The sequence below is a fragment of the Odocoileus virginianus genome, chromosome 26 (genome assembly GCF_023699985.2).
Source record: "Odocoileus virginianus isolate 20LAN1187 ecotype Illinois chromosome 26, Ovbor_1.2, whole genome shotgun sequence".
Taxonomy (NCBI): domain Eukaryota; kingdom Metazoa; phylum Chordata; class Mammalia; order Artiodactyla; family Cervidae; genus Odocoileus; species Odocoileus virginianus.
In genome coordinates, this window is record NC_069699.1 from 10,194,589 (window position 1) to 10,207,961 (window position 13,373).

A 13,373-nucleotide genomic window follows, 5' to 3' on the forward strand; every position below is an offset into this window, starting at 1 on the left:
TCCTGGAAGCTGACCATCATCACCTTTCATCTCAAGTCTTGGTCAGAAACCAAAGATCTGGGAAAAGCACATGGCAACTCACTTCATTAGCATGGGTTGATCCCAGAAACTGCTTTCAGAGACCTTTCTACCTATGTTACCTGTTACTCAAAACTATGACCAACACTGTATGTATTGGTGTGCTCCACTGACTGGCCAAGTCAGGGGCCTCACACTGCGGTCGTGGTCTTGTGGCATGTACTCTGCTCTGTAGCCACAAGCCTCCTGAATGGGGATCTACTCTATGGGGCGGAGTGGGGTATAATGGAGCTCATAAATGCATGAGAAGAGCTCTCCTTTGACCTGGATAGAGGCTAGCCTCCTGCAGGTAGGGCACAATCCACTGCATTTGATAGGTACTGGCTAATCATTGTCTTAGGGCATTTCTTGTCCTGAGGCTGTGGACAACACCTTTAATCCCCACCAGCTCTGAAATGGCAAATATCTGTGATTTCAGAGGTTTATTTACTTGACCAACCAATCTACCTACTTTGCTGAACACCAGCCACATACACACTAGGCACTGTACTAGTCTGTGAGGTATATGGAAAGTGGCATGCAGGCTCTTGTCCTCATGGAAACAATGATTTAGTTGTAACAATAAAGGCAAAGACCCAGAAAGTCTTCACTGTAAACCCAAATGTGCTAAGTCTCACAAGAGAGCAAAGCGCCATGTATAAAGATGTTTAAACATTTACAAAATATATTTGTGTGGTTCTCTAATTTGTTAGAAAGAAATATGCGAGCTCAGCTTTCATGGGGTATTTATGGAGCACTTACTAAGAGCCTAGTAGCTTCCTTAGTAGCTCAGACAGTAAAGTTTCCACCTGCAATGCAGGAGACCCGGGTTCGATCCCTGAGTCGGGCAGATCCCCTGGAGAAGGAAATGGCAACCCACTCCAGTATTCTTGCCTGGAGAATTCTACCGACAGAGGAGCCTGGGGGGATACAGTCCATGGAGTCTCAAAGAGTCGGATATGACTGAGCGACTAACACACAACACTAAGAGCCAGGTTCTGGTTAAGGTGCTGGGAGGCTGCGCTGGACAGAACAGCAGCAGTTTTATCACCCAACACCGCAATCAGCCCTGAGGGAGTGGGCTTAATCCTCTTATACAGGGAGCTCTATATCTATTTTTCTATGTGATGGGGGGGGGCAGTCTGTGTTCACCTTAGAACGGTGGCTCAGCGGGTAGGTGGCTCAGCTGGCAAAGAATCCACCTGCAGTGTGGGAGATCTGGGTTCGATCCCTGGGTTGGGAAGATCCCCTGGAGAAGGAAAAGGCTGCCCACTCCAGTCCACGGGGTTGCAGAGAGTCGAACACGACTGAGAGACTTTTTCATTTTTACTTTAGATTTAATTGGGAACTTCCATTAATCAGGATGCTTTCCCTTTGGAACAGAATGCAAAGTAAGTCTAATATTTGTCCTCCACTAAAGAAGTCACCATTTGGTGAGGAAATGGCCTTGAACTTGTGAAGAATATCAGAAGATAGAGTAATATAGAAGACTATATTGGGTCCCCCTTGGGTTCCCTTTTCCATCAAAAAGTTACTAAAAATGCTAGATAATAAAATCTTAAATGCATTGATGATCTGTCAATAAAGCAATTCTTTGACCAAAAATTACATAATTACATGAATTTAGAGATATAACTAGATTTCTGAAGTCAGATTTTACCCAAAGGCATTTGTAAAACTGAGTGAATCTGAGCATAAGTTTTAATAGTCTCATGAGGCATAGCAAGCAGGAAACACAAACCAGTACTGCCTAAGGTAGACAGTATAACAGGAATTCTCCCACCATTAAGGAAAGGTCCCATAATAAATATCTCTCAAGAGAATGGCAAATTGAATGGCAAATTTTAGATAAAACTGAGAGAGGTACTGCCAGAAGGCACTCACTGAAAGAAATTCTAAATGATGTACGTCAGGCAGAAAGAAAGTGATCCCAGAAGGAACGTATTATATGAAAGAATGGAAAAAGAGCAAGGAAGTGCTAAGTATGAGAATGACTCTTAAACAAATGCTGAATGACACAACAGTAAAGTCTCATAGGGTAGGGCAGAGACTGGCTCTATGGACACTATTCACTTTTACCCCTCTCAGCCACGAAAGAATACTGTTTTCCAGCTTTACTTGCAAACAGTTGAGATTATATTATTGAGTTCCAGCTGATAGAATGGAGATGGAAACAGAAGTACTATGCACCAATTTCAGGCAGAGCCATAAAACACCATGCACTTTCTCTTCTCCTCCCATGGTCCCCATGGAGGCCACCCATTGAAGACGGGAGACACCACACTGTCCTGGATCCTTGCGTCACTACTTGGAGCAGACACACAAGGAGAGTTTCCCAATCAGTATGGAATATGCTATAAACACAAACCTCTATTATGCTGACTCACAGATTTAGAGACTGTCACCACAACTAGTTGTACTTCTCTTGATTAATGTAGAAATTTGTATGTTGAAGAGAACCATTTCAACAACATCAGATATGTGGCACGGGCTTAGTGATCATGTGATGGATAGCAAGGAAACTGACAGAAGGCTTGGAAAGTGTTGATTTGTGTTGCATGGGCAAAATGATTGCCTGTAATAATTCTGGGGTGGATCATGAGCTAGCAGCCCTAGGGGATGGGTCTGTAGAATAGAAACTTAGTATCATGTGTCAGTTGTAATTGGTTATGTTTTAACCAACTGTCTTGTAACCAACTGTTAAGACATTGTAAGGCAGACTTCCCTGGTGGTCTAGTGGTTAACAATCTGCCTTGCAATATGGGGGACACAGGTTTGATCCCTGGTTGGGCAGTTAAGATCCCACATGCCAGACATAGAGAAGAGACTTGTGGACATAGTGGGCCAAGGTGGGGGTGGGACACATTGAGACAGTAGCATTGAAACATACACATTACCATATGTAAAATAGATAGCCAGTAGAAATTTGCTGTATGATGCAGGGAGTTCAACCCAGTGCTCTGTGACAACCTAGAAGGTTAGTATGGGGTGGGAGGGGAGGGAGGTTCAAGAGGGAGTGGACATACATGCACCTATGATTGATTCATGTTGTATGTCAGAAATCAACACAACATGGGAAAGCAATTGTCTTTCAATTAAAAATAATTTTTTTTTAAAGTCCCACCTGCTACAGAGCAACCAAGCCCACATGCCACAACTACTGAAGGCTGTGCACTCTGTGCCACAACCAGAGAGTTTGTGTATAAGTCTGTGTGCTACGACAAAAGATTCTACATGACACAAGGAAGATCCCGCATGCCATAACTAAGATGAACACAGCCTAAACTAACTAATTAATTAAAAAGAGCTTTATAAGAAATAAATGTGCTCTGGGAATATTTGGCTCATTGATAATAAACAAAAGGAAATAGAATCCAGAAGTTTAATGTATAACTGAGTCACTTGGCTGTATGGCTTTAGGGAAGTACACTGCTTTAGACCTCAAAGAGTAAGCAATGAGATTAAGTCTTTATGTGTTCAAGACCAGTTAAAGGTTTCAATGAAATGAAGCACATCTTAGCAAAGATCATATTAATGGTATGGCCACCCTTTGAGGGAGAGAGGTGTGGGGACAAGAAAGCAAAGAAACAGAGCAGAACTGAGAACTTGGCCAAAGAAAGCACTCTGAGTGTATGATACACAGAGACGTCTGAATTCATCTAAGTTTTGAAGAAATTGTATTACAAAAGAAATCATGAGCCCTGACTGATAAAGCCTTTGACTGTGTAAGTTGGTCATATTTCCACAAAGAGGAGGCAAGTTTTGAAGGTTGTATAGGCCTTCTTCGTACATGGCACAGTCCCTTCTAAAAGGAGTCCCACCTAGAGCTGACTGACTTGCATAAGACTCTGACTTGAGTGAGGGATATACTTTTATTTGACTAAGCTATTAAATTTTGGGTATTGCTTGCACAAGTCTTGAATAATTTATAATTGATTAAGTCATACAGCTTTTAAAAAGCAAGATAAAATTAAAATACTTAATAAAATAGGAAGCTGGGAAGGGGGAACTAGAATAAAAGTTGTCCTGGAAAGTAAAGATTTTAGCTAACTTTTGACTTTGATTAAGTTAACAATACCTGCTCTCATTTCTAAGGTAACCACTCAAAGAATAGAAACAGAGTATTTCCAAACCAATAAAAGAGAAAAATGGAACAAGGAAAAACAAACAGTTCAAAATAAATCAAGAAGAGAGACAGAACAAAAATGCTAGAACAGAGTATGCAAATAGAAAACCCAGAATATAATGATAGACACATATCCAAATATATCAGTATTCACCATAAAATAAGTGGGCTAAATGCTTTGGTTAGAAGACAAAAAGTAGATTGTCAGAACTGAATAAGAATCTAAAATCTGTCTACCATTTATAACAGGCATATAAAAACCTTAAAGATACACAAAAGCTGGAAGTAAAAGGATGGATAAAGATATATCAGGCAAATTCTAAACTAAAAGAAAACAGAGTTGCTTAATTAATATCAAACAGAAAGCATTTCTAGGGATAAAGAAGGTCCATTCTCTTGGATAAACATTTTACTCTACTGGGAAGATACAATAACTTAAAATATGTATGCATTTAAGAACATAGCCTTAAGGCAGAACCATAAGGAGAAACATACCATGCTGTAATCAGAATGGGAGATATTTTTACACACTACCATCTCAGTAATTGCTACAACAAGCAGACAAAAATAAGCAAGGATATAGAATATCTGGACCATATAATGAACTTTCTCTACCCAGTGGATATATATGCAGAATATTGCACCCTGCAGAAGACACTCTTTTCAAGCACATAAGGAATATTTTCACTGTACTGAGCCAAAAGAAGATTATTAATAAATGTCAAAGCATTGAAATTATACAGTGTTTGTTCTCTGAGCACAATACAATCAAGCTGGAACTCCACGGCATAAAGAAATACCACATACATTCAAAATTAAGAACCATGCTTCTAATTAACCTTTGAATCACAGAAAAAAATCAAATTTTAAATTAGGCAATATTTAGAACCAAAAATATGGAAAATTCTACCTATTAAAGCAGTTCTTAGAAGGAAATTGAAGTCTTCAATGAATAGATTGGAAAGAAAAAAGGTTGAAAATTCTGTCTTAAGAAGTTAGAAAAAAATAAAATATGTAGAACAGAGGATGCAATTATGCAGGATTAATTGAAATAGAAAACATCAATGAAGTAGAGAGGATCAACAAGATGAAAGCTGGTTCTTTGAAAAGACTAATAAAATTGATGATCTTCGGCAAGACTAATAAAAAAAGATAAGAGAAAGCACAAATCACTATTTTTAAAGAAAGACAAAGATAGCAAATACACATGATATGGAACATGAAAAGATAACAGCATAGCATATACAACTTCATGTCAATAAACTTGAAAATTCAGATAAGAAAGGAAAATTTTTAGAAAAAACATAACTTACCAAAACCAACTGGAGAAACAGAAAATCTGACTAGTTTCACAGACATTAAGAAAATTAAATCACTAATGGAAAATCTCGACCTCCAGATGGCTTCATTATTGAATTCTACTATACATATAAGAAACAAATAATTCCAATCTTACCCAAAGATTGGGTGTAGAAAGAGAGGAATGTTCCTCACCCCCTTTTATGGATATCCTAATCCTTGATATCCTAATCTTTATTTTTATGGAGATTAGGATAACCTCGAAGCTCCAGTACTTTGGCCACGTGATGTGAAGAGCCAACTCATTAGAAAAGACCCTGATGCTGGGAAAGATTGAAGGCAGGAGAAGGGGATGACAGAGGATGAGATGGTTGGATGGCATCACCGACTCAATGGACAAGAGTTTGAGCAAGCTCCAGGAGACGGTGAAGGACAGGGAAGCCTGGCGTGCTGCAATCCATGGGGTCACAGAGTCGGACACAACTGACTGAACAACAAGGATAACCTTGATACCTAAATACTAAAATCTGGCAAGGACAATGAAAGTAAAGAAAATTACAGGCCAAATATTACTCATCAATATTGATGCAAATTAAAAAAAAATTACTAGTGACCTGAATTTTCCAATGTATATATAAAAAAATATCAGGATCAAGTTGGGTTTGTCCCAGGAATGCAAGGTTGATTTAACATTAGAAAATCAATTAGTATAATTCACGACTTTAACCGATTAGTGAAAATCATGTGATTATCTTAATCATGCAAAACAACTGTCTGATAAAATTAAACACCCAGTCATGATTAATATTCTTAACAAAAGAGAGCCTCCTAAACTGATGAAAAAAAAATCTGCCACAAATATCAGACATGCTGAAATACTGAAAACATTTTCTTTGAGATCAGGAAAACAGCAAGAATGTCTGCTATTAACACTTCTTTTCAACATTGTACTGGATGTCCTAACCAGCACAGTAATGTAATAAAAAGAACCAAATGGCATAAAGATTAGAAAAGAAACAAAGCTCATCATTTGCATGTGATATGATTGTGTTAACAAATTTAAAAGACTGCATAGATAAATCATGAGAATTAATAAGAGAGCTATCTGATATAAAAATATTAAATAGCAAAATGTTAGCAAAAAAAAAAACTGGAAAAGAACATTTAAAAAGAGATTTCACTTGAAATAGCATAATGAAGTAGGGAATATCTAGGAATATATCTAACAAAAAATATGCAGGGAGTCCCTCACGGAGAAATTATAAAACTATTGAAAGGCTAAAATAAATGGATTGTGTGCCATTTTCATGGATCAGAAGACTACATAACATAAAGGTTACATTTTTTTCCCCAAACTGATCTAGGTATTATTACAATCCCAATAGAAAAAAACCTCAACAATTTTGTGTGTATGTGGGCGTGTAACCTGGTAAGCTGATTCCAAAATGAGTATGAAGCACAGGGGTCATACTGGCCATTTTTTGGCACTTAGCACAGCTTGTGGGACTTGATTTCCTGGAGCAGGAATTGAACTCTGCCCCCAGCAGTGAAAGGGGGGAATCCTAATCACTGGACCATCAGGGAATTCCTGGGGCCACAATATTCTTGGAGAAATAAAACGAGGTGGGTGATTTGCCTTACAGACACAGATGACATGGGGACATCGATTTTGTTAAGAATAGGGGAACCCCTTTGGTAGAGGGCATCCCAGAACTGAGCTGGGAGAAGAGCTTGGACAAGAGACTAGTAGGAGGTGGTTTTTGAGCTGGGTGAGACGTTGGGGTGGTGATTTGGGGACCCAGGGAAGATGACCTCCTTGAGATGAGGGGAGGGGGTACTCGAGTTGGGCAGCTGGGCTTCGAAGTGCACAACCGAGGCTCACTCAGCAGCGGGGAGACTGGGTCAGCACTTAACCAGTCTGTCTCAGTTTTCCTCATCTCTCTGTGGGGATAGTAAAAGCAACTCTCACCCGGTGATGTAAGCCTAAAATGAGGCGGGTTGTGTCGAGAGTTTAGTTTTGTGCTTCATGTATCGCCAGGGATCAGAAAACAGTAGCTGCTGTGATTGTCATCTACTGTATTTGGTAAGAGAACAATGGGGTGCTGGGCATTCCCCTCTTGGGGCAGATGAGGGGGCCCTGGAGAGGAAAGGACCCCACTCTGAATAAGTGGAAAGCACCAAGTCTCCCAGGAGCCTCACCCTGCATCCTCCCACAGGGACGGAAGAGGAAGAGGAAGCCAGCAGGTGGAGTCCCCAAAGGACAGGGTCTGTTTCCAGCAGAGAGCCTCCCTGGATGTCAGGGCAGGGGTTCCCCAAATCACCAAGAGAGCACATTACCAGGCGGAAGGTCCGCAGCACTGTCAGGCTCCCCTTCCGGGCCGCGCCCAGCTCTATCAGGCTCACGGTGACGATGATGCAGTCAAATATGTTCCACTTCTTCTGGAAGTAATAGTATGGGTCCAAGGCTATGATTTTGAAGACCATTTCAGCAGTAAAAAACACAGTAAATACCTGTAGACAGAAACAGGGATTCATCCCAGCGGGGTCTGTGAGGTTGTGGGCAATGACAAACGGCAGGGGAGAATTGTCTTGTTTATAGAGTGGCAAATCCCTTTAATTCATTTTTATTCACGTTCTATATCATCTGCGGACTCCTAAAGGATGAGGGACGGGAACACTCAGTGAGGCAGCATAGAGCAATCCATGGACCAGTGCTCAGGTAATATGCATTAGTGTTTCCATGATTCACTGTTTCCATTTGAATGGTGTTGGACACAGAGTCAGTGGATAATCATTAGGACAATAATTATTACATAATTATGTAAGTGAGAAGTCAATCTGGTTCAGTTGTTTAAAAGCAGGGATTGTGGGGCAACACAGTCCCAGATAAAAATACCAACTCAGCCATTCCTAGCTTGTATGAGCTTGGACAAGGAGTGCATCCTCTATACTTCATTTTCCTCATCTATATGATGGGCTTTGGGCTTCCCTGGTGGCTTACTGGTAAAGAATCCGCCTGACAATGCAGGAGACCTGGGTTTGATCCCTGGGTTGGGAAGATCCCCTGGAGAAGGGAACGGCAAACCACTCCAGTGTTCTTGCCTGGGAAATCCCATGCACAGAGGAGCCTGGCGGGCTACACGGGGTCACAAAGAGTCGGAGACGACTGAGCGACTAAGCAACAACAACGTGATGGGCTTAAGTGAGATAATGCATATGCAGTTCTTAGCAAAGGTCCCAGCAGATAGTTCTTCATGAATCAATAATAGCTATTAGCAGGAACAATAATGATACATTGTTTCTAAGATTCTTTCAGCTCTAAAGTATCTTTAATGGTCTTAGGCAGGACAGAATTATGATGCTGAGAGAGGTTAGGGCCAGGCTCAGGTCATGTAACAACCAGCAGGAAAAGAGGAGACAGGTAAGGAAGAAACCAAAGACCAGGGCCAGGAGTTTTCTTTCATTTGCTCTCATCAGAGCTTCTTGGCAGCCTGGCAAACAGAAGCAGTTACATCCCTTTTACAGAGAAGGAAAGACTGAGAATTTAAGGGACTTTCCTAATGCCATAAGACTACACCTGTGAGATGCAAAGAGCATCTCCTGAGTGTCCTTTGTAGGCAAGTCAGTGTGGTGTGGTGTGGTGTGGTGGGGGGTGAGGTCCTGAGCCCTAGAGAGACCTTGGTCTCCTCTGGCTCCTTTCACCATCTGTGTTACCTTGGCAAGATACTTAACCTCTCTGAGTCTTAATGCTCTCTTTTGGGCTGTGAGGTGGTGAGAACCTCGTAGCACTGTTGCAATGCTGAGATAACATTTATAAAGCACATGACTTAGAATAAGCACCACACAGTGCCTGCCTTTCTTTCTTTTTAAAAAACAACACTGGACTCTGTCACAGCAGTAAAGGCCTTTAGTCTTTCTTGCCTTAACTTCTCCAACTGTAAAGTCAGGTGTGGGCTCAGAGATCTCTTCCATAGGACCCTTGGGGTCTATGATGACTCTTGGCAATAAGCTCTCCCTTCTCTTTCCCTTTCCCCTTTCCAGATCAACTTTAAATAGAATATGTCTTCTTAGCCTGCATGCTGGGGCTTCCCACGTAGTTCAGCTGGAAGAATCTGCCTGCAACACAGGAGACCCCAGTCCTGTTGCTGGGTTGGGAACATCCCCTGGGGGAGGGCATGGCAACTCACTCCAGTATTCTAGCCTGGTGGGCTACAGTCCATGGGGCCGCAGAGAGTCAGACGTGACGGAGCGACTAAGTGTAGCGTAGCACAGCACAGTACAGCAGCCTACTTGCTGCTGAAGCGTAAGGCACGCCGGCTCCACAGCGTCCCAGAACCAACTGGCCTCCTTTTCACATCCGTGAATTCTGGGGACAGGAGAGATTTCTAGAGAAGCCACATTTCCTCTGGGACACTTCCATCTACCTGTCTGCAGCCTGCAAGGAGCTAGAAGAGCTGTATGGTCCTGGTGGACCTGGTAAGCCACCCAGTGGAGCGGACACTGGGGGGGACATGGAGGCAGGACCCCGACCTCTCAGCTTCTGCTTTTCTTGTGTGCATGTGTGTGCCCATACACACATGCACACACCCCCTGTCATTCGCTCTGGTGCAACTCTCATGCACTCACAAACACACACATACACTCACATGCACAATTGCTCCCTCACACACACACACATACACTAGCAGTCCTGTAAAGGGGATTAGCACTCAAGAGTTGAGAAGTGTGAGCTTCAGAGCCAGTTGGCCTGGGTTCAAATCTTGATGCTACCACTTGCTCACCTCTAGGACCTTGGGCAAATTATTTAACCTCCCGCACCTTGGTTTTTCCATCTGTGAAAGGGCATAATAATAGCACCTACTATATTGGGTTTTTGTGAAAATAAAATGAGATAACCCATGAGAAGCATCTGAGGTCATGTGGGGTCTGAAGTAGGTGGTCAAATAAAATTGGCTATTGTTTCTGTGGGGACACAGGCTGAGGATAGTTCTCCTCTGAGTCTGATACTTTACTCAGCATGTAGGGAAATCTGGTAGGATTTTATCTTGCTAAAAGAAAACAATACTAAAAAGTTATGGAGGAAAAAATTTAAAGGAGAGTCCTGTCTAAACCAGATTTTAAAAAAAGTTGGGACTCCCTGATGCTTACGTGATGACAGCAACCACAGTCCCATGTTCCCTCCTTCTCTTTATCTTTCCGTCCCTCCCGTCCCCTTTCGGCTCTTAAAAGACAGAACTGAAAAACCACAGCCACTGTGTTTTGCAGTCACAAAGGCCATAGAATTGGAAGGAAATTTGCAAGTCCATAGGCTGTCTCTAGATGGGAAAATGGCATTTATCGTCATTTCAAGGTAGAGGCAGCTACAGTCCTGAGAATTCAGCGGGGTGGGGGTGGGGTTTCCTAAGTTCTGTAAAGCGGGAAGGGGGACCTGCTGCCCCTAGGTCAGGGGTCTCTCAGTCCACCTCCCTGGGTTTGTTTATCTGAAAGCAATTCCCACCAGCGTAGCCTGGTCCTCCAGACTTGACTTTCTGTGCTCAGTGTCCACGCATCTCCCACACTGTTCCCTTGCTCTCAGCCAGCTAGATCGACACTCCAGTGACTGAGGGCATGCCGCCACCCTAGCCAGAGCCTCCCCCGCCCTGACAGCGTGGGCAGCAGCTGCCAGGGCACTCACTTACAATGTTGCCGATCTGGAGCATGGCTTCGAAGGCGGGGCTCATGCCATAGTGCTCCATGGCCATGAAGACGGTGTTCACCACGATGCACAGGGTGATGGTGAGCTCTGCAAAGGGGTCCATCACAATTGCGAAGAGAAGCGTCTTGAGCTTCACCCATGTTGGGCAGCAATCCCAGATAAGATACTTCTGAGCCAAGCTGGTCAAGCAGGGTGGGCACCTCTGTTTAGACTCCTCAAGTTCTGCATCACAGGTGTGGTCAGTGACAGCTATCAGCCAGGCGTGGACTCAGAACCCCACCCCATGGCCAGCCCCCAGACCTTGTAATTACTAATAACTACCACCTCCCACTTCCACTTCAGTGCTCACCCTCTCTCGCTCTGATTACCGTTTCCTGTCATCTAGCAAGTGCACCCCAACCTCTGTCCCCATTCGGTCCTTCAAACCATGGACTGTACACTTTTTAACCACTTTGCTTCATAGAGATCATGTCTTTGCTTCTCAACTTACCCAGATCAGATTTCATGTCTACTCCTCCTTATACACCCTTGCAACCCTATGTTCCCTTGCCAGCTCCTCCTCCATTGTACTTTCCTGGCAAAACCCCACTCTGAACAAACCCAACATGCAGATAACTCTGTACCTGCACCCAACCTACTGAACTGTGTTGGAAAAAATAACAAAACTATGCTGACTGCTCCCAGCTTGTCACCACCCAGAAATCCTGCCGTGTTTCTCCATTTCAGTCCTTCAGCCTTCCAGACCTGCATTTCTCACTACCTTTCCTCTCCTCCAACTTCTCCCTCCTCCTCTCTAATTCTCACTCTCTGCTGATGAGTAATTATTAAATAGTTATCCATGAGGAAAAATGAGAGTGCATACACACTGTTGTTACTGGAATAGGTACACATTTTTCAAAACACAAACACAGGTATGCAAAAAATGTGACTTAAGGTTTTTTCCTCCTGTAACTGAACTCAATTTATGCATCAAGTCCCCAACTAGGGGACTTCATTTTGGTTAAATCAAAGTCTGTTACTACTCATTATCTGATGTTGTGTCTGAGTTCTGGGGATCTCAAGGTTGGCGGAGGGTTGAGCTGGTCCTTAGTCATTGCCAAGTGTATTTCACATGAGTCATCAATGTTCCCATCTGGTAGCTGGTGGGAGCGCCATGGAGATGGCTGTTCCCTGTTTAACTCTCACTCATCTCCTTCTGTAGCCTTAAGTGGGAACAAAGGGATCATCCAAATACTCTCCTGTCATGCCAGGGCCACAGGGCAGCCCATGAGGCTGCCTCAGGCCCTCTCTATGTAGATATGTTACTGGCCCATTCTACCCTACAGTTATGCTGTGCCAGGGATGCCAGTCTCTCTCTAAGACTTGCTACCTCTGGCTAGCAAGTAAGGCGCTGATTGGCTCTGTTTTCAAGTCCCTCAGATTTCTTTCTTTCTTTCTTTTTTTGGTGTCTATTGCCCACCGTGCCCTCCCCTGCAGTGAGAATCCAGCCCCGGACTGAGTGGAGAGCCAGAGCCCCTTCTCAGGGACACACCAACATCCAAGTTCCCTTCTCCCTCCTCCAGCATAGGACATTTAAAAACTGTCCAGAGGGGATAAATAACTGGATATGACTAAGTCCATGCTTTCCACACCCTGAGGCAAAAGAAAGGCTGGATAAGAAGACAGGTCTTCTACTCAGGGTAAGAAGGGTACAGCCATACTCTTTGGAAACTCAAGGGCCAGGTGGCCACTCTCTTCCTCCACCTCTTGGTTTGCTGTCAGTAGTTAGAACTTGGATCCTTCCCTGGGGAAACTGAGTGGATTCCTACCTGATTGACGGAACCTGAATTAATAAGGATTTAGTAAAGTTTAACAATTAATTTACTGAAATTGCTTTCTAACACTCAGCATGAGCCTGAGACAGAAATTAAGTTAATAGGTGTAAAAGTTATAGCCATGAAATATACTGGAACAATTTTTCCATGTTTGAAAACTAAAGACTGTTAAATTTCTTGCAAACCTCAGTGGTAGCTTGAAATTCTCAGGGTGTGCTAGATCACTTTTTCCCCATACTGCATGGTACGTGGAGATTCCCCAATCGGGAATTGAACCCATGCCCCTCCTTCCCATGCAGTGGCTGTGTGGAGTCTCAACCACTGGACCACCAGGGAAGTTCTGGATCACTTTTTAAAATCTAAGTTTGTGAATACATATGAA

General features: G+C 43.0%; 1 protein-coding gene across 2 annotated transcripts in view; it reads right to left on the minus strand.

Moving 5' to 3' along the window:
* Positions 1 to 13,373, minus strand: part of SCN10A (sodium voltage-gated channel alpha subunit 10) — an 88,052-nt gene that overhangs the window by 29,284 nt on the left and 45,395 nt on the right. For both annotated transcript variants that reach the window (XM_020897948.2, XM_070455437.1), the window contains 2 exons: positions 11,161 to 11,399; positions 7,820 to 7,993 (listed from right to left, as the gene is read on the minus strand). In XM_020897948.2, the coding sequence (XP_020753607.2) occupies positions 7,820 to 7,993; positions 11,161 to 11,399 (413 nt within the window). The remainder of the gene's footprint in view (positions 1 to 7,819; positions 7,994 to 11,160; positions 11,400 to 13,373) is intronic.